Below are 19,973 nucleotides of genomic sequence, written 5' to 3' on the forward strand. Positions count from 1 at the left end.
CAAGAGATTTTTTTGGGGGATTGGAAGCTTGTGTCCAGTGGAATTCTGCAGCGATCTACTGGGGCCCTTGCTGTTTGCAGTATGATTTAGATTTGAATGTAGGAGGTTGATCAGTAAGATTATGGATGATATGAAAATTGGGTGCTAAATAGTGAAGAGAATAATCTTAGATTACAGGAAGCTATAGGTGGGTTGGTCTAATGGGCTGATCAGTGGCAAATGGAATTCAATCCAGATAAAAGTGTGAGGTGATGCATTTGGGTAGGACAACCAAGACCAGGGAATGCATGAGGAACAGGGGGAGCCTGCAACGCACCACTGACGGATCAGATTTTAATCAATAAGTGAATTGAGGGTTACAGGGTAAAGGCAGCAGAGTGATGTTGAAGATTTATTAGATCAGTCAGATGGCCTGCTTCTGCTTCAGTGAAGCGTATGGACAAGCCAACGTTATATTCGCAAAATTAGGCCAGCATTCTAAGAAACGTGAATCTTGAAATGATCTGGTCAGTATCAAATTGTAGATGTGAAGCTTGGAGCACTTGGAAAGGTGAGAAACTTTTAAATGTGATGCATCTGTGAGATCATGCAGGTAACCTGTGTGGAAGAAAAAACTACTGTAGGAGGACTAATGAGCAACGGAATAGAAACCCTTCAGAGCAGAAAGAGGCCATTTGGCCCATCAAGTCTGCACCAACCCTCCAAAGATATCCTACCCAGACCCTGCATTTCCCATAGTCAGCCCACTATGCACAATTTAGCATGGCCAATCCACCTAACCTGCACGTCTTTGGACTGTGGGAGGAAACCAGAGCACCCAGCGGAAACCCACGCAGACACGGAGCATGTGCAAACTCCACACAAACAGTCACCTGTGAATGGAATTGAACCCGGGTCCCTGAGCTGTGAGGCAGCAGTACTAACCACTGAGCCAACCTAAGCAAGAGAGTGAGTGTTGCCCTAAAAAAGAGAATTCAAATTGTACGAAAAGAAGACATGGAGTTCTTCAGGCATTATCCATGCAGCAACATAAGAATGGAATGACAAATAGAAACATAACAAGTGACCAACAGTGAAGGACGCAGCGAGGTAAAGTGCAGTCTGGCTTAACCTGAACTCTAATGTCAGCTACTGGTGCTGTAGTTGGAAAGTTTGGCAGACTGTGTTTACTTCTGGCACTAAGTCAGCAACAAATGGATTGTTGAAGTAAGTCACCAACAAAGTCCATTGCGAAGGCTTATAAATAGATTTGAGAGGTATTACATCTGATTTTGGGGAAAGGATTCAGGTTGGGTCAGAAGAAGGGATGAAGTTAATGGGCTTTATTGCTCCTTACATCTTATCCTAACGTGGAGATTTTATACCTGACTGAGGTCTTGAGACAAGACATGTAAGGGAAACTGAGTGAATGTTAGTGTCGCTATTCATTAATTCAAAGATGTTTCCTTTTAATCCAAGTATTTTAACAGCTGCCAGCTCAGTAAAATGTACAAGCCTCTAATTGTGTATTTATCACCTATTACAAAATAAATATTAACCTGCCTAAAAGCATGTTATAAAAAAACAAGATATTTAATGCTGATTGCTGTTTGAATTAGTAAATGTCCATTCACAAATATTTGGGTCAGCCTTAGGCAAATATGTTATTACAGGGCAGCAGAAATAATCATCCCATATATTTTCACCATGTCCAATGCCACAGCATTTGAAACAGGCAATAGTTTGCCTAGTTCTTGTCTAATTTGAAATTGGAATAAACTGTTGAGCAATGAACTTGCGGCATCTTCTGGCAAAAGTTGAAATCCGTATAAACCTGGTACTCTCCTCCCCAGAAGGGTTGTGAAGACTGGCTATTGACTGAGATTGACAGGGTAGGTGAGATTATTGCGAGGTGTGGCTAAGAGTAAATAAAGTTGAGGTACCCAACAGCCGGGAGTTGCAAGACAGAAAGAGTTCAAGACTCTGAATGGCCTGCTCTTGTTCTGAAGATCTATGGCCTGAAATTCAGCCTTACAATCTCTTGTGTGGGTGGGAGAACTACACATGAATTAAGATACTTTATTTGAGATTTATTCATGGCATGTGGGGGTCTTTGGTTGGGCCAGCAGTTATTATCTAGTCCTTACGATTAAACCACGTTGTTGTGGGTCTGGAGTCACATATAGGCTAGACCAGGTAAGTACAGCCGTTTTCCTTCACTAAAGGACTTGAATGAACCTTTGATTGCAGTGGTTATCATTGTGAGTGGAGAATGGATTCCGTTTTACGTAGAGGGCTTTCTGATTTTGTGTGGCTGGTTCATGGAAATGGGTTACTGACTGGCACATTTTTAATAAATGCCCTGGCCAAGTGCGATGGTTGTGAAAAATTCCATTGTTTCAAGATTTTCTCTCAATTTGTCATAAATTGCATTCCAATTTCCACCATCTGCAAGTTTTCCTAATTTGCTGTGCGCAGAAATAGCAGTTAGTTTTACAGCTATTCCTGAGTTTGGGAAACCCACTAATTCCGATTCTCGTTACTTGTAAAATCAGTGTTATGCGGAAATTTTCCAATAAAACCATTTCTGATAAGCATGTAATTGGATATTATGTTACGATCTCTTGTTGATCATAAACCACTTCCTCTATGAGTCTGATTGGTGAGTAATTTCTCGCATTTTGTTTGCTGAGTTGGGATTGGATCAGTGACACGGTTCGTCATATCCCGGAACGTTTCCAATTTTCCGAAACTATTTGTTTTAACTCTTTTTGACTAGAAATTGAACCTGGTCGTTTCCGTCTCTACCGAGTGTGATTTGATCTTTCTGTATAATGGTATTAACAAATCGCTGATAAAGCAACATTTTTGGGTAGGTTTTGATAATCGTTTCTGTAAGAGTCTTTTGGTTTAGTTGAACCCTAGTTTCAGTTTCTGTAGTTCCAGGTTCTTCCCTTTTCCTTCACTTGGAAGTGTGAGGAAATGAGCTGGTATTCATTTTATTTAAAAGTTTGTGCCGCTTCCAAAAAAAAGGTACAAAAACCATAAAGTCATCAATCAAGTCTTTTGAGACAAGGATTGGCTGGAGCTCAGAAGAGTGAGAGAGAGAGTGAAGAATGAAGGGGAAAGGATTTGGGAGGGTTGTGGATAGGACTTGTCCGGACTTGTCCGACCTGCCTATCTCCTTTTCCACCGATCCACTCCACCCTCCTCCCTAACCTATCACCTTCATCCCCACCCTCACTCACCTATTGTACTCTATGCTACTTTCTCCCCACCCCCACCCTCCTCTCATTTATCTCTCCACCCTTCAGGCTCTCTGCCTTTATTCCTGATGAAGGGCTTTTGCCCGAAACGTCGATTTTGCTGCTCCTTGGATGCTGCCTGACCTGCTGTGCTCTTCCAGCACCACTAATCCAGAATCTGGTTTCCAGCATCTGCAGTCATTGTTTTTACCTCTGTAGTTTAATCACGAGATGAGGCCGTGAGAGAGAAAGGGGACTGGCAAGAGAAGATGGTGAGTGAATGGGGGAAACTATGAGGAGGGTTGGGATCAGGGGTTAAATGGAGTGTGAGCTGAGTGGAGTTAGAGAACGCACCAGAATGATAAAGGGGAAGTGAGTGGGAAGTTAATGGAGGGGTGAGATTGTTGAAAAGAACACTGTAAAGGACAAGGGCAGGAGATGGAGTGACTGACCTATTCATTTTTCATTTTTCTATATTTTTGATTATGGACTAAAATGGGAAAAGCATTAGTTTACAAACTAAGGATTGTTGAAAGGATTACTGCCCTTTTTCAAAATAAAAGTTACCCAGACTCATTGTAAGTGCTGTTTGCACAGCTGCTTGTTGGGGAGGTTACTATAAACCAGTGAGACCCAGAATGTGTACAAAGGGAGATTTGGCCAGCAGCAAATAACTGATTGGGCTGTGGAGTGATGACCAGTTTTTATGACACAGCTGCCAATTTTTTCCTCTGGAAAGGAAGTTGTTGTTCTTGGCCAGCAATAAAGAGCTAAGATGCAGATAATGTCATGGCATGGAAAATGGGGTTTGGAAGTGGAAGAGAAATGAAAATGGAAGACAGTTGTGCAAGGCGTATAAAATTAAAGCAGGAAAGGAAGGCTGAGACAATGTACTGTTATCTTTCCTTAAAGGTAACTCTTTATTACAAAAATATGAATGCTTCCAGTTCCTGAGGTAATCCTCAGGAAAACTGGTAATTTAAACAGTTTTGTTTCAATCTGGAAATGCTTGCTAGTTCAGTACATCAGTATTGATGAGGAAGGGGATGTTGAAGCTTTATGTTTTACACTCACTGGGACAGAATTGCAGGAATACTACATGTTAAAGGAAAGAATTATTTATAGTGCATGAGAAGAAGGTGCTGACGGTTAGTAAGTGGGCTAGGTTGGTAGAAGTGTTGACATGTAGATTGCACCAGGGAACAGTTAACTGCCAATCTTCTGTTTAAATGCAAACCAGTTTGGATGGATACATGAATAGGAAATGTTTGGAGGAATATGGAGCAGGCAGGTGGGAATAGTTTAGTTTGGATTATGTTTGGCATGGACTGATTGGACCGAAGGGTCTGTTTCTCAATGACTATGACTCTATGGTCAAGACATTGCTGGAGGACATATACCAGGGAATGGCTATCCCTAGGTTAGTATTCTTTTAAAAAGATACATTACATGGAAATGTTTAACAAATTTAACAATTTAACAAATATTGAGGCGGCATGGTAGCCCAGTGGTTAGCACTGCTGCCTCACAGCACCAGGGTCCCAGGTTCGATCCCAGCTTCAGGTGACTGACTGTGTGGAGTTTGCCCATTCTCCCCGTGTCTGCGTGGGTTTCCTCTGGGCGCTCCAGTTGCTTCCCACCTTCCAAAGTTGTGCGGGTCAGGTGAATTGGCCATGCTCAATTGCCCATAGTATTCACGGATGTGTAGGTTAGGCGCATTAGTCAGGGCTAAATATAGGATAATAAGGTAGGGGAATGGGTCCGTTACTCTTAGGAGGGTCGGTGTGGACTTGTTGGGCCAAAGGGCTTGTTTCCATACTGTAGGGATTCTATGACATTCTCCAATTGCAGAATCATGCCTAATGTTGAACACAACTTTCAGTGTTTTTCAATCGTGGCATGTTTAGCTATAATCAGTGTTTTGCCTATTCAAACAGCTGAAGGAATGTGATGTTTAATATCTGCCAGTACAGTCAACACATCTGGCATTATACCAGCACTGAAATTCAAATACCACATTCCACATTTGGCTCCTGTTAGTGGAGAACCCCACTCATGTTTCTACTGTGTAAAACAGCTGACTTTACCTTTTGGTCACATTTTGAGATATCTTCCACTTGTAGGGTAATCTGAAATAGACTGGGCACCTTTTAGGTCCAAAGGGCCCATTCATGTGTTTATATGATATAGAGTCATAGGGCTGTACAGCACAAAAACAGACCCTTCGGTCCAACTTGTCCATGCCAACCAGATAACCTAACCTAATCTAGTCCCATTAGCCAGCACTTGGCCCTTATCCCTCTAAACCCTTCCTATTCATATTCCCATCCAGAAGCCTTTTAAATGTTGAATTTGTACCAACCTCCACCACTTCCTTTGGCAGCTGATTTCATGCTTGCACCACCCTCTGTGTGAAAGAGTTGCCCCTTAAGTCCCTTTTATATCGTTGCCATCTCACTCTAAACCTATGACCTCTAGTTCTGGACTCCCCCACCTCAGGGAAAAGACGTTGTCTATTTAGGCATAAGTGAGGACTGCAGATGCTGAAAATCAGAGTCTAGGTTAGAGTGGTGCTAGAAAAGCACAGCAGGTCAGGCAGCATCCGAGGAGCAGGTAATTCAGCGTTTCGGGCAAAACGTCCTTTCATTCCTGATGATTTTCCTTCTCCTCGGATACTGCCTGGCCTGCTGTGTTTTCCCAGCACCACCTTAATCTAGAACTTGTCTATTTACCCTATCCATTCCCCTCATGATCTAATAAACTTCTGTAAGGTCACCCTCAGCCTCCAATGCTCCAGGGAAAACAGCCCCAGCCCTATTCAGCCTCTCCCTGTGAGAAATGATCTAATCAGAGTAGGTATTATTCCACAGGGTAACTTTGGATTGCCCTTTGTTTCCATCGAGTTTATATGGTGAACCCACACGCTGGGTTAAAATCCTGGAACTCCCTCCATCGCAATATGCTGGGTCCAGCTGCAGCAGTTCAAGAAGACAGCTTGCCATGATCATCTCGACAACAACTAGCGATAGACAATAAATGCTGTCCCAGCCAGTGATACCCACGTCCCATAAGCAAATAAAAGAAATTATCCAACCAGACTTCTTGAACAGTATAAATTGCTGTATATTTTGAGACTTGAAATTCTTGTGATGACGTCCTGATTGGTGGAAGATGAAGCAGTGTGACTCTTTTACAGCAATCTAGAGATTTGCTCTTGTTACATCAACAAGTTGATTCATTTGTGGAATTTATTTTTCAGAGAAACTGAACTGAGGTTTGTGATTGCCACTGGCTCAGATTAAAATCTCAAGAGCCATAAAATGGGTAAGTGTCACAACAACTACATATGGTTTAGAATGAATGTCCTGATATGTATTTCATCCTGATTTCATCCTATCTATCTGTAAGCCTCTGAATAAATATCTGCCTTAAGTGGTTGTTTCACCATATTTCTGAACATTGTATGCTGTATTGACATAATTAACTTGTGGGATTTATTTTCTGAATAAAAGTAAAACAAATATTTTGGTGACTTTATAACTGAGGAGCTGAGGAGGCTGGGATCTCCAAAATCTGCATCATTTCATTAGTAATTCCCAGCACATTGGTGTCTCTGGGTGGACCAGCATATATTATGGTTGCCACGTTACCAAAAGGATGTGGACGCTTTGGAGATGGTGCAGAGAAAGTTCACGAGGATGTTGCCTGGTATGGAAGGTGCTAGCTATGAAGAGAGGTTGAGTAGGTTAAGTTTATTTTCATTAGAAAAAAGGAGATTGAGGGGGGAACCTGATTGAGGTTTACAAAATCATGAAGGGTATAGACAGGGTGGATAGAGACAAGCTTTTTCCCAGGGTGAAGGAGTCAATAACGAGAGGTCAATCTTTCAAGGTGAGAGGTGGAAAGTTTAAGGGGGATACCCTCGGCAAGTACTTCACACAGAGGGCAGTGGGCGTTTGGAACGCGTTGCCAGCAGAGGTGGTAGAGGCAGGCACGGTAGATTCATTCAAGATGCGTCTGGACAGCTTCATTAGTAGGTGGGGAGCAGAGGGATACAGATGCTTAGGAATTGGGCGACAGGTTTAGACAGTTGATTTGGATCGGCTCAGGCTTGGAGGGCTGAAGGGCCTGTTCCTGGGCTGTAAGTTTTCTTCGTTCTTGTTCTTTGTTCTATTATCCATTCCTAGTTGCCCTTGAGAAGGTGGTAGTGAGCTGCCTTCTCGGAAACCATTGCAGTCTATGTGCTGTAGTAGATCCACATGCTGTAGGGAAGGAGTTGCAGCCAAAGGCTGGGGATTCTCTATCTGAGCTGCTGGATTGCATGTGAGATAAAGTCTGGTTTCTGAATCTGCCTTTTTGCCAAAGGGTGTGTTTATGGGATGCTACTATAGGAACAGTTAATTAATAATTGTTACTGTATCTATTGTTCTGTTAGGTTTTCCAGTAGAGATAAGTTATCCCAAAGTTTTCTTTCCTTTGTATTTTAACCCTAGTTAAAAATCTCACAGCATCAGGTTATAGTCTAACAGGTGTATTTGGAAGCACTAGCTTTCAGAGGGCTGCTCCTTCATCAGGTAGCTGTGGAGCAAGATCACAAGACAGAATTTATAGCAAAAAAATTATAGTGTCATGCAACTGAAACAATACATTGAACAAACCGAGATTGTAGTTAAGACATTCATCTTTTAGAATGGGTTCCAGGTTTACATTTACATTAATATGTAAATCCCAGAACTACTTTTAAATCACGTTCTCGAGATAACTAAAGGTTTTATTAAAAAGAAGTGACAACTCAGCTTAGACAATGCATTAAATATGTGAGGTTATAGTCTGTATGTATTTCAGTCTTGTGTTAGACTGGTTCTATTTCCGAAATAGGAATTCATGAAATGTCACATGGATTATAAAAATATTGACTGCCCAGAGATTGTGTGCTTTCTGAACAAAATAGAATGTATCTGCAAATTCACCCCATTGACTTACATGTATGTGTTTACATGAGAGGGAGAGAGTGAGTGAGTGTGTGCATGCATGTGTGAGTGCTTGGTAGAGTGTGTGTGAGTGTGACCAAGTATAAGCCTGTGAGAGGGTGTGTGTGTGTGGTTGTGGATGTTTGTGTATATATGAGAGAGGGTCTGCGTGTGTGTGTGCGTGCACGTGTAGTACAACGGGGTCACCTGCAGTGTGACATGAACACAAGATCCTGATTGAGGCCATCCTCATGGGTACTGAACCTAGCTATCAGTCTTTGCTCGGCCACTTGCATTGTTGTGTATCCCGAAGTCCACCTTGGAGGACGGTCACCAGAGGATCCAAGGCTGAATGCCCCTGACCACTGAAGTGTTCCCTGACTGGGAGAGAACATCCCTGTCTGGCAGTTGTTACGTGGTGTCAATTCATCTGTTTTTGTAGCGTCTGCTTTGTCTGGCCAATGTACCATGCCGCGGGGCATCCTTGCCTGCAGCGTATGAGATAGATAATGTTGGCCATGTCACAGAGTACCTGCCACGTACATGGTGGATGGTGTCCCCATATGTTTAGGTGGTATCCATGTCGACACTCTAACACGTCTTGCTGTGGTTGCTATGACAGGGCTGTATGGTGTTGTGGTTGATGTTGTCCTGAAGACTGGGCTGTTTACTGTGAACAACGGTCTGTTTAAGGTTTGGCAGTTGTTTAAAGGCGATAGGTGGAGATGTAGCGGAGGTGTTGGTGAGGTGCTCATCCTCATTGATGATGTGTTGCAGGCTGTGAAGAACATGGCATAGTTTCTCTGCTCTTGGGAAGTACTGGACAATGCAGGGCACCCTATTGGTCGTATTCCGCGTCTGTCTCCTGAGGAGGTCATTACGGTTTCTCACTGTGGCACGTCGGAACTGGAGATCAGTAGGTTGAGCATGGTACCCTGTTCTTATGAGGGTGTCCTTCAGCACCTTTGGATGTCTGTCGCGTGCCTCTTCATCTGAACAGATCCTGTGTATATGTTGGGCTTGTCCATAGGGGATGGCTGTTTTAATATGTTTATGGGAGAAGCTAGAGAAGTACAGAATCATGAGATTATCTGTGCGTTTGCGGTAGAGTGAGGTACTGAGGTGCCTGTCCCTTTATGGAGATGCGTGTGTCCAAGAATGAGACAGATACTGAAGAGTAGTCCATGATAGGTATGATGGTGGGATGAAATTTGTCGATATCACTGTGTAGTTCTTTCAGTGACTCCTCGCCATGAATCCAGAGGAAGAAAATGTTGTCACTATATCTGGTATATTGTGTTGGTTGGAGGTCCTGTGCAGCAAATAAGTCATGTTCGAACTTGTGCATCAAAATATTGGTGTATTGGGGTTCATATTTGGTCACCATGGCTGTTCCATGTGTCTGGATGAAGAACTGGTTGTCAAAGGTGAAAATGTTTTGGTCAAGGATAAAGCAAATGAGTTGTAGGACAGTGCTCAGAGATTGGCCGTTGTTAGTATTGAGTACTGAGGCTGTTGCAGCGATGCTGTCATCGTGGGGGATGCTGGTGTAGAGTGCTGACACATCCATCATGACGAGGAATGTTCCTGGTTCGACTGGTCCGTGGGTGTTTGAGTTTCTGTAAGAAATCTGTAATGTCGCGATAGAAGCTGGGGGTCCCCTAAACAAAAGGTTTCAAGATGCCCTCGACATCTCACACAGGGTGCCACTGCCCGATACAATAGGACATCCTGGTGTGTTGGCTTTGTATATCTTTGGAAGGCAGTTGAAGTCCTCTACATGATCAAAGCTCTTGACCAATGTGTTTAGTTCACGAGTGTGCTCTTTGGGCGGTAGTTGCCTGTAGTGTTCCTGGTGGTTGCCTGTAGTGTTCCTGGTTGCTCGATTGTCGGTACACTTCCTTCTGTTCTGAATGACAATGGCTCCTCCTTTATCTGCTGGTTTGATGACAATGTTGTGATTTGTTTTGAGAGCCTGGATGGTGTTGTGTTGTGATCGGGTGATGTTTTGCTTTATCTTGTGGGTGTGGCTGATGAATCTGACCTTTACACATTTCCTGACGGTTTGAGCATACATATCAAACCTGGAGTAGCAGCATCCTCTGTAAAAAAAAAAAAATCAGGACAAAACACACCTCCTTAAAGCCACAGCATCATTACACAACTCTGAGTGACTGAATGCCCAGAATTAGCTACACCATGTGGAAGTAAAGGTCGTTCTGGTAGGATAATAAGATCGTATGAAATAGGAACAGGAATAGGTCTACTCCACCATTCAATTGAATCCTGGCTGGTGTGATATTCCTCACATCCACCTTTCAGCCCTTTTCCTGTAACTGTTGATACCCTAACTGATCAAGAATCTATGTCAACCTTAAATATACATAAGGACTGTGCCCCCCCCCCCCCCCCCCGCCCACCCAACATCTCCCTGTGCCCCCCTACAGCTCTCTGTGTCCCCCAAACCTCTCTGTGGCAAGGAGTTCCATAGACACTCAATCCTCTGAGAGAAGAAATTCCTCCTCATCTCGGTGTTATGGAAGACAAGTTTTGCAGCGAGACTGGAACGGCCTGATGAGGTTTTCATTAACAGAACATCGGCAGGGCTAACAGCCTTTAGAGAATCGAGTCGTTTCTCAGCTTTAGCTGATATGTGGATATTTTATGGTGTGCTATAACCAATTCAACTGAGTCCTCCTCTGTCTGTCATCTACAAGGCACAAGTCAGGAATGCATATTCCATTTCCTTGAGTGAAACAGCACTCCAGAAGCTTAGCACCATCCAAAACCAAACCTGCTCGATTAGCAACCCACCCACAGCCTAGATACTTATTCCTTCCATGACTTTTGGACAGTAGCAGCAGCCTGTACCATCTACAAGATGCACAGCATCAAGTCGTTAAGGTTCCTTTGAAAACTGAAGCTACAATCAGTGATATATGGTACAAAGGTCTATAATTACCTGTTACAATGTCTGCTTTCAATATAACTATTACAGCTTTGTGCTGATTGGCTAGCCCCCCTAGACCAGCCATAAATTCAGTCTCTGTTTCAGTTTGCATGTGGTTGTTTGAGCAGGAGATACCGACGGATACAAAACTGCCTTAAAACCATTTGTTTGCATTGACCAGTTAACATGACCAGCCCATAATTAAGACTGATCTTGTTTGAATAGAGTAATTATTTTTTGCTTAGCAGTTCCTAAACCTTTTGCAAGCAGTTAGACTTTTGTAAGAAATGAAGTCAGAGTAGTGCAAGTAGCATTAAACTCTGGAAATATGAATTTGATACTTTAAATCAAACTGCTTTTGGTTTCGATTTTCTGCAGAAAATATAAAGCAGTTGCAAATGGAAGACTGGGATGAAGGCCAGGTACGGACTTGGTTACGCCATATTCGTGTCAAAGATGAACACATACAGACATTGTATGAGGAACAGGTCACTGGTGCAGTGTTGCAAGTGATGAGCAAGGAGGACCTCAAAGATTTTCATATAAAACAAGGTCAGGCAAAACTCATTCTGAATAAAAGGAATGAACTATTGAATAGTCAGAATTTACAATTGGCCCAGTTCAGCACAAGTGAAGAGAGAGATTGCAAAGAAACTTCTCCAACACAAGGTAGTTTGGATGGCACTGCCAGTCAGACAGCACAGACAAAACCTCTGCCAAGTAAAGGGAAATTGAAAAGCCAGAGCACTGCTACTACTTTGACATCAGACCACCCGAGCACTTCCGCTGACTCGCATCTTGACAGCACACTCGAGAGGGTGAATGAAAATAATCTTCAGAACCGATGCAAGCCTCGTCCATTTGACAAGGAAGATACCGACTTTAAATACGTAAGAAACAGTGTCCTTCCACCAGAAACTGGAGTTATAAATTTAATTTGTCCCTGCCATGAATATAAATCTCTTGCTACAGCTGTTAAACTAAATAGACAACGGCTCCAAGCCAAATTTGCTCATGAATTTATCAGATTTGCTTCTGGGTGCATGAATGTTCGAACTAATGGTACCATTCATTTTGGTGTTGAGGATGGCAATGGGAGTTCTGGGTATACACATGGTGAAATAATTGGTGTCCCTGTCAAAGACACTAGCATCTATGTCGATGCTATGGATTATATCGAGAAATGCTTCACACGTTATGCTGAGGATGCAAGAAATTGCATTCGCCCTCCTAAATTTGTGGAAGTGATCAGCAAAAATGGAAGTGAAGGGAAGTGTGTTATTGAGATTGATGTAAACCCATCAATAAAGATTGTGAGAAACAAAATTTATAGAGTTCGTCTTCCAAATTTTAATGAAAGCAAAAATAAGGTTGAATATGAGAAAAAGGCCATCTACAGAAGAAAGGGAGCAAACACTGAAACTGTTTGTGAGGAGAGTCAAGATGAATTTATCTCCGGGATGCAAGAAAGGGACAAACTAAGAGAAGTAGCAGAAACAACAGAGGAGCCAAGCAAAATCCATGAGGATTTAGGAAGGAAACTATCATTTCTTATAAATGGTGGCAAGAAATACATGGATAACAGCCAGCGGTATGTGCTTGTAATCAACAAATGTAAACCAGAAGATTTACAGAATTTAAGTTTCTTATTGCATATAAATGTCTTTTGTGTGTTTGACTATGATCCTAATTCGAAGACCAATGGCTTCTTTGAGTACTACTTAAAACACCACACAGCCAACGTTCACTTCTTACAAGATTACAGATGTGTGGACCGAGAGAGTGTGAGCGACTTGAGGAAACGGCTATGTCTATTTGATCAAACGAGTTGGATATTCTGCAATGGGTGCAACCATTATGATGGTGATGAGAAGCAGTGTGACCTGAGGACATGGGTGACCAACAAGAAAAAGCACCTGAAGAGGACCGTCTCTCTGATCTGCAATGAAATTCTACCAAATGGTTCCTTTATTGTACTTTTTCTCCTCTTGTCACCAGTGGAACAGCCTTTGGTGGACACTTTCCATGAATTTTATGCAGAAATGAACGGCAGAAATGATATCATTTGTATTTCGGAGAGTGATGCCAACTATCAGAAATGGGCACAGCTTGCGCAGCCTTCGTGCAACATTGAAACTATTGACAAGATGAGCATTGTCGGGATGAAACTTAACCACGTAAATGACACGATCCACACCATGTTGCCAACATTAATCGACAGTCACAGATATCTACCCGTATCAACAAGGGGTCTGTGTTTACTCAAAACTGCAGATGAAGAAAGAATGTTCACGCTGCAAATACTGAGTGTCAATCAGTGTGAAGATTACAAAATGGATGGTCAGGATCCCACAGAAATTGCCAAAATTGAGAGAGATTTTTATCGTGGTGGTAAAGTCAGCTGGCTGAATTTCATACTGGCAGAGCAAGGATTCTGTGAAGCAGTGATACAGCGGAATGCCTACAAGGAAGTCATTAAAATTATAGATGGAATGCTGAAGGGTTCATCAGGGAAGCAGTTAGTAACCACAGTCCATGTATTTCACCATCCAGGCAGCGGTGGGAGCACTGTGGCACGGCAGGTCTTGTGGAATTTCCGAAAGGAGCTGCGATGTGCGACTGTTAAACCATCATGTGCTGTCGGGAAAGTCTGTGAACATGCAATCCAGTTACTTGAGTATGAAGAAAATGATCTGAATCAGTGCTTGCCAGTACTGCTGCTCCTTGAGGATGCTGATGAAGATTACTTTGATGAAATTAAGCATGAATTAATACCTGCAATTGGCAGCAAGACCGTGAATGTTGTGAGACCTCTCTTCATACTCGTGAACTGTCGGAGGTCCAATAATGCTGAAAAACTCTGCAAAACCATCCCACTGGAAGCGGTAGCTGTTACCCACAAATTAACTGAGGAAGAAAAAAGGTTGTTTTCTAACAGGCGTAAGAAACTTGAGGAACATTTTGAACCTGAGTTTATATTAACATTTGTTCTAATGAGTGAGGGGTTTTCAGAAGAATATATTCAGAATTTTGTGAAACATTTATTGGAAGGTATTGATCAGTCTTCTCCTGTCACTCGCTTGATAAAGTATGTCGCTTTACTGAACCACTATGTGGACAATTCAAACATTTCACTGTCTCATTGTGAGGCATTTTTGAGTCTTGGCATTCAAATAGATCACTTACGCATGCACAACTTTGAAACCTCCTTGAATGATCAGGCACGGTTTTTGTTCATACATTTCAGAGACTGCACCAGTGAGATTAAGTCGATCCGAATTGTTCACCCACTTGTTGCCAAGGAGGTACTGAATCAAATCTCGGATCAGCCTCTGAGTCAAATTGCGATGGACCTTCTTAGGGAAAAGGCGTTTTTTGAGAACCGATTTGCTCGTGATGAATTCATTAAATTTGTTCGAGACTTGTTCATACGACGTCACAAAAGAAGTAAAGGTGACAGCGTGGATACTGTTTTTTCTCCTCTGATTGAAGATATTTGCAATGAGCAGAAAGCTCCAGAAAAGGCCGTGGAAGTTCTGACAGCAGCTTATGAATGCTTCGGTAAAGATCCATTTTTTGCACAGCAGTTAGCTCGAAAGCATTATACGGACCAAAATTTTACTGATGCTATAAAGTGGGCAGAAAATGCAAAATCTCAGTTGCCAACTAATTCTTATATTTTAGACACCGAAGGACAAGTTTACAGAAAAAAGCTGAACGTTCTGTTTGATCTAACAAATTTGCGAACAGAGGAAGTTACTCCTGACAAACTTTCAGAAGCAATAAGTATCGCTCTGAAGGCGATTGAGTGTTTCAGGGCTGCCCAGAAAGCAGCGCAATCTGAACCTGATTCGATGAATAATTCTGGTTTCTTTGGTGAAGTGGAGGTTGGATGTCATTTATTGCAACTTCTTTCACTGCTGGATATTTTTGAGAAGGATAAAAGTGGCAGTTACACAACACTGACAGAGTATCTTCTGGGCAAAGACATTCCTGAAGTAATTAAAGAACCTTGGAAAAACTTCCATGGGAAATTGAAAGGCCTGCAGAAAGGGATAAATGATGCACTTGAATGGATATCTGAAGATTCAAGTTATTTTCAAACCAACAAATGTGAAGATGATGAAGATGGAACCAGTAATACAGAGGATCATGCACACAATCCTAGGAAATGGCTCATAAGAAAAACAAAAATTTATGCACGTTATTTCACTCTTTCAAAACAGGAGGAGCAAAACTTAAAACAGAGTACAAATTCTTATTTGTTTACACTGGTAAGGCGTCTGCACATTTCCAGGAACGGTGGTGGAAACATAACATCAATTTTTTCATTTTTGTCTGACCAAAAGGATGTTCGAGCTGTGGAAAACCTAGAGAAAATAATCTCCATGTATCCGGAAGATAATCAGAAAGAGAAACTAGATCTGGTTGATCTTGTTAACTTCATACTAAGTCACATTGCACTTGCCTGTGTGGCACCAAGGTCCTCAAAGCTGCTAACATTCAGCCAGCTGAGGGAACTTAGTTGGCAATTTTCAAAAAATAAATATAACAATTCAAGTGCCTGTTTCTTACTTACTTTATTGTATTGGCCAGACGAAGCTTACGACAAGGAACCTGATGAAGCTAAAGGTAGAATCTTAAATACAGCTCTTGAAACACTGAAGAAACTCTACGACATCAAAATGAAGAATTTGCCTTCCAGAAAAAAACAGATTTATACACATTCCTTCTTGGGTAAAGGACATGGGTTTGACAAAATTGTTCATAAGAGTTTGCTTGAGAAGCTAATTCCGAGCCGCCTAAGTGAACGAAGGTGGAAGTGGCTCACTGGAGATGTGTGGAAGAACCCCAAAGTCACCCAAAAGCTGAAGCGGGTTAAAGGCTGGACGGAAAACGGAATGATATTTGTAAGGGGTCACTATAAGCAGAACAAGATCCGAATTTTACCATTGCATTTCCCATCAATGCCTCAAGGCAATGAGAACATAACCTTTTACCTTGGCTTTACATATGGGGGACTTTTTGCTTATGACATCCAAATGGAACATTAAACTTAACAGCAATGTACTGCTTGCTTGACAATCCGCTGTTTCACTTGGTTCTTTTGGGTCGGTACTATCATTTTTAGCCACTTAGTGTTATTTTGGATTCTGACTGTCGCCTGCTAAAGATGTCCTCACAGAAACACCAGTTGATCCTGTAGCTGCCTCCCATTCCCATCATCAGGGTTAACTAAATCACGTTTGTTATTGTCCCATATGTGCCCACTCTCTGAAAATGGTGATGCTTGATTAATGGGTGGGATTTAAATACCAATACCATTCAAATGCCAAATGTCACACATCTATTTCTCTGTATGAGACATGGGCCTCGCCAGCTACGCCAGCAATTACGGCTTGTTCCTTAATTGTCCAGGGCACTGTTAAGAGTCAGCCACATTGCTGTGTGTCTGGAGTCACACATAAACCTGACAAGATAAGGATGACTGATTTCTTTCCCTAAAGAGAGTTGGTGAATCAGAAGGGCTTTTATGATAATTAGCAGTGGTTACATGGTCACCATGAGGCTAAATCTTCATTCCAGATTTTTATTGAATTCAAACTTCACAATCTGCCATGATGGGATTCGAATCCATTTCCCCAGAACATTAATCTGAGGTTCTAATGAGGCTACCATTGTGCCGTGCCCTCCCTTATCACATGTAATATTAAGGAGTAACGCACTGGCAGTGACAACATTGTTGGGGCTGGGGTGGGGGGGGTCACAATATTAAACCTTATGGATGCTTCATCCCAACTCTCCTGTGGAGGGAGGGGCCGCCCGGAAAGGTGTATTTAATCTCTACTCGCCTGTTGAGTCCAGTGATTTGGGCATCTGCTGAAGCTGGCTGTGAGGTGATAGTCCATGCAGTAGGTTGAAGGGGTTAGCATTTAATCGAAGGTTTTGGGAAGGGCATCATGTGAGATGGAACAGTGGGGATCTGATGAACCGATGAGAAGATGTCATTGATGGGCTGACTCCTGTACTAAATCAAAAAAAGTGCACTTATCGAAAGAAACAAAAATGTCAAGAATTCTGAATATAATCGCTGTGTATCTTTTTGTCATGAGATTTTGACAATTAAGTGATGAAATAACTGTAATAAACTTTTCTCAATAAAAGTGTAGAGCATAAATAAATTTGTTTTAATTTTTATTAAATATTTAATATTTGGTGTTCACTGAAATATCTATAGTTAACACTTCAGTTCCTGTTTGGTTTCTTACAGAGTATTGTACTTTTGCAAAAAAAGTGCTTTGGTGTGCTATAACATGAGATTAATGTGTTTGAGAGCTGAAAGTACAGCTATTCAGCCCCTACACTTGCCCCATCATTCAATGAGGTCACAGTTGGCCTAGTTGGGGTCCCAGCTGCAGTTTGCCTGCTCCTCACCCAGCCCATAACCCTTGACCATCACTAATCGAGATCTGGTCTTTAGTCTCTCCTGGAGAGTAAAGTAGTCTCCTCTGTTTTAAAGGGAGGCCTTGTATTCTTATACCAACTCTGAGTTTTAGTCTCATAAGAGGAAACATCTTCTGGAGATCTGACCTCCTTAGGATCATCCATTTTTCAATAAGATTACCTCTCGTTCATCTAAGCTCCAATAGGAAAAGGTCTAAGCAGTCCACCTTTTCTTCATAAGATAAACCCTTCACACCAGGGTCGAAATCAACAAGGAGTAAGTGAGGTCTGCATATGCTGGAGGTCAGAGTCGAGAGTGTGGTGCTGGAAAAGCACAGCAGGTCGGGCAGCATCCGAGGTGCAGGAGAATCGATGTTTCGGGCATAAGCTCTTCATCAGGAATGAGACTTGTGGGCCAGGACTGGGAGATAAATGGGAGGGGGGTGGGGTTGGGGGGGGAGGTAGCGGAGTAAGCGATAGGTGGATGAAGGTGAAGGAGAAGGTGATAGGTCAGAGGGGGGGAGTAATGGATGGGTCTGGAGGGTGGTGCTGAGTTAGAGGCTTGGGACTAGGATAATGGCAGGAGAGGGGAAATGAGGAAGCTGTTGAAATCCACATTTATCCCGTGTGGTTGCAGGGTCCCAAGGGGGAATATGAGACGTTCTTTCTTCAGGTGTCGGGTGGTAACAATTTGGCGATGAAGGAGGCCCAGGACCTGCATGTCCTTGGCGGACTGGGAGGTGGATTTGAAACGTTCAGCCACAGGGTGGTGGGGTTGGCGGGTGTCCTGTGTCATCCACTGCATCCATTGTGGTCTCATCTACGTCGGGGAGACAGGATGCCTTCTTGCAGATTGTTTCAGAAAACATCTCTGGGACACAGGGCATTTGGGTGGGTATATGACTAGGAAGGGTTTGGAGGGATATGGGCTGGGTGCTGGCAGGTGGGACTAGATTGGGTTGGGATATCTGGTCGGCATGGACGTGTTGGACCGAAGGGTCTGTTTCCGTGCTGTACATCTCTATGACTCTATGACACCCACACCCATCAACCCCACTGCCCTGTGACTGAAAACCTCAACTCCCCTTCCCACTCCACCAAGGACATGCAGATCCTGGGCCTCCTCCACTGCCAAATCCTAGCCACCCAACGCCTGGAGGAGGAATGCCTCGTTTTCTGCCTTGGGATCCTGCAACCACACGGGATAAATGTGGATTTCAACAGCTTCCTCATTTTCCCTCTGCCGACATTATCTCAGTCCCAAGCCTCTAGCTCAGCACCACCTTCCTGACCTGTCCATCACTCCCCCCTCTGATGTATCAACTTCTCCCTCATCTTCATCCACCTATCGCTTTCTCCGCTAGCCACTCCACCCCCTCCCATCTATCTCTCAGCCCCAGCCCACAAACCTCATTTCTGATGAAGGCCTTATGCCCAAAATGTTGATTCTCCTCCTCAGATGCTGCTTGACCTGCTGTGCTTTTCCAGCAACACACTCTTGACCCCAGAGTCAAGTCAAGTGAACCTTCTCTGACCTCCGTCAAATACAATGATACATTTTTCTTTCAAATAAGCAGATCAATCCTTTACTGAAAGTGGATGATTCATTCAGCCCAGTGCCATGAAAGAGTCAATTTTATAATGGACATTGTTTATTTTTGAGAACAATGAACATATTTGTCAGGTTCCTCTGTGCCATTTTAATGCTGCTGTTAGCCTGAAGGGCAACAATAAAGTAGTGAGGAGCATGGTATAAACTGGGTGGCTATTTCCACAGAAGCAGTTGCTGCTTAAGAAATTGAAGATGAAAAGTTTTGGTTTTGTCAATCATCTTTGGCAAATAGGGTTAAGGAGAATCCAAAGGGTTTTTATAAATACATTAAGGACAAAAGGGTAACTAGGGAGAGAACAGGGACCCTCAAAGATCAGCAAAGCAGCCTTTATGTGGAGCCGCAGGAGATGGGGGAGATACTAAACAAGTATTTTGCATCAGTATTTACTGTGGAGAATGACATGGAAGATATAAACTTTAGGGAAATAGATGTGACAAAATGTCCATATTATGGAGGAGGAAGTGCTGGATGTCTTGAAACACATAGAAGTGAATAAATCCCCAGGACCTGATCAGGTGTACCCTAGAACTCTGTGGGAAGCTAGGGAAGTGATTGCTGGGCCTCTTGCTGAGATATTTGTATCATCGATACTCACAGGTGAGGTGCCAGAAGACTGGAGGTTGGCAAACGTGGTGCCACTGTTTAAGAAGGGCGGTCAAGACAAGCCAGGGAGCTATAGACCAGTGAGCCTGACCTCGGTGGTGGGCAAGTTGTTGGAGGGAACCCTGAGGTACAGAATTTACATGTATTTGGAAAGGCAAAGACTGATTAA

The 19,973-nt window shown here is 42.8% G+C and overlaps 1 protein-coding gene across 4 annotated transcripts; it reads left to right on the forward strand.

The window, feature by feature from the left end:
* Positions 1-2,221: 2,221 nt before the first annotated feature.
* On the forward strand, positions 2,222-17,313 carry samd9l (sterile alpha motif domain containing 9 like). Of its 4 annotated transcripts, none has more exons than XM_072558903.1 (3): positions 2,222-2,240; positions 6,484-6,548; positions 11,523-17,313. In XM_072558903.1, the coding sequence occupies exons 2-3, from the start codon at positions 6,545-6,547 to the stop codon at positions 16,196-16,198; spliced, it is 4,680 nt and encodes a 1,559-aa protein (XP_072415004.1). In that variant the 5' UTR covers positions 2,222-2,240; positions 6,484-6,544; the 3' UTR covers positions 16,199-17,313. The 4 variants fall into 4 exon arrangements, with proteins under 4 accessions (XP_072415004.1, XP_072415000.1, XP_072415002.1 ...); XM_072558899.1 differs by lacking the exon at positions 2,222-2,240 and adding an exon at positions 2,722-2,851; XM_072558901.1 differs by lacking the exon at positions 2,222-2,240 and adding an exon at positions 3,357-3,496.
* The last annotated feature ends 2,660 nt before the right edge of the window (positions 17,314-19,973 follow it).

The sequence above is a fragment of the Chiloscyllium punctatum genome, chromosome 39 (genome assembly GCF_047496795.1).
Source record: "Chiloscyllium punctatum isolate Juve2018m chromosome 39, sChiPun1.3, whole genome shotgun sequence".
NCBI lineage: Eukaryota > Metazoa > Chordata > Chondrichthyes > Orectolobiformes > Hemiscylliidae > Chiloscyllium > Chiloscyllium punctatum.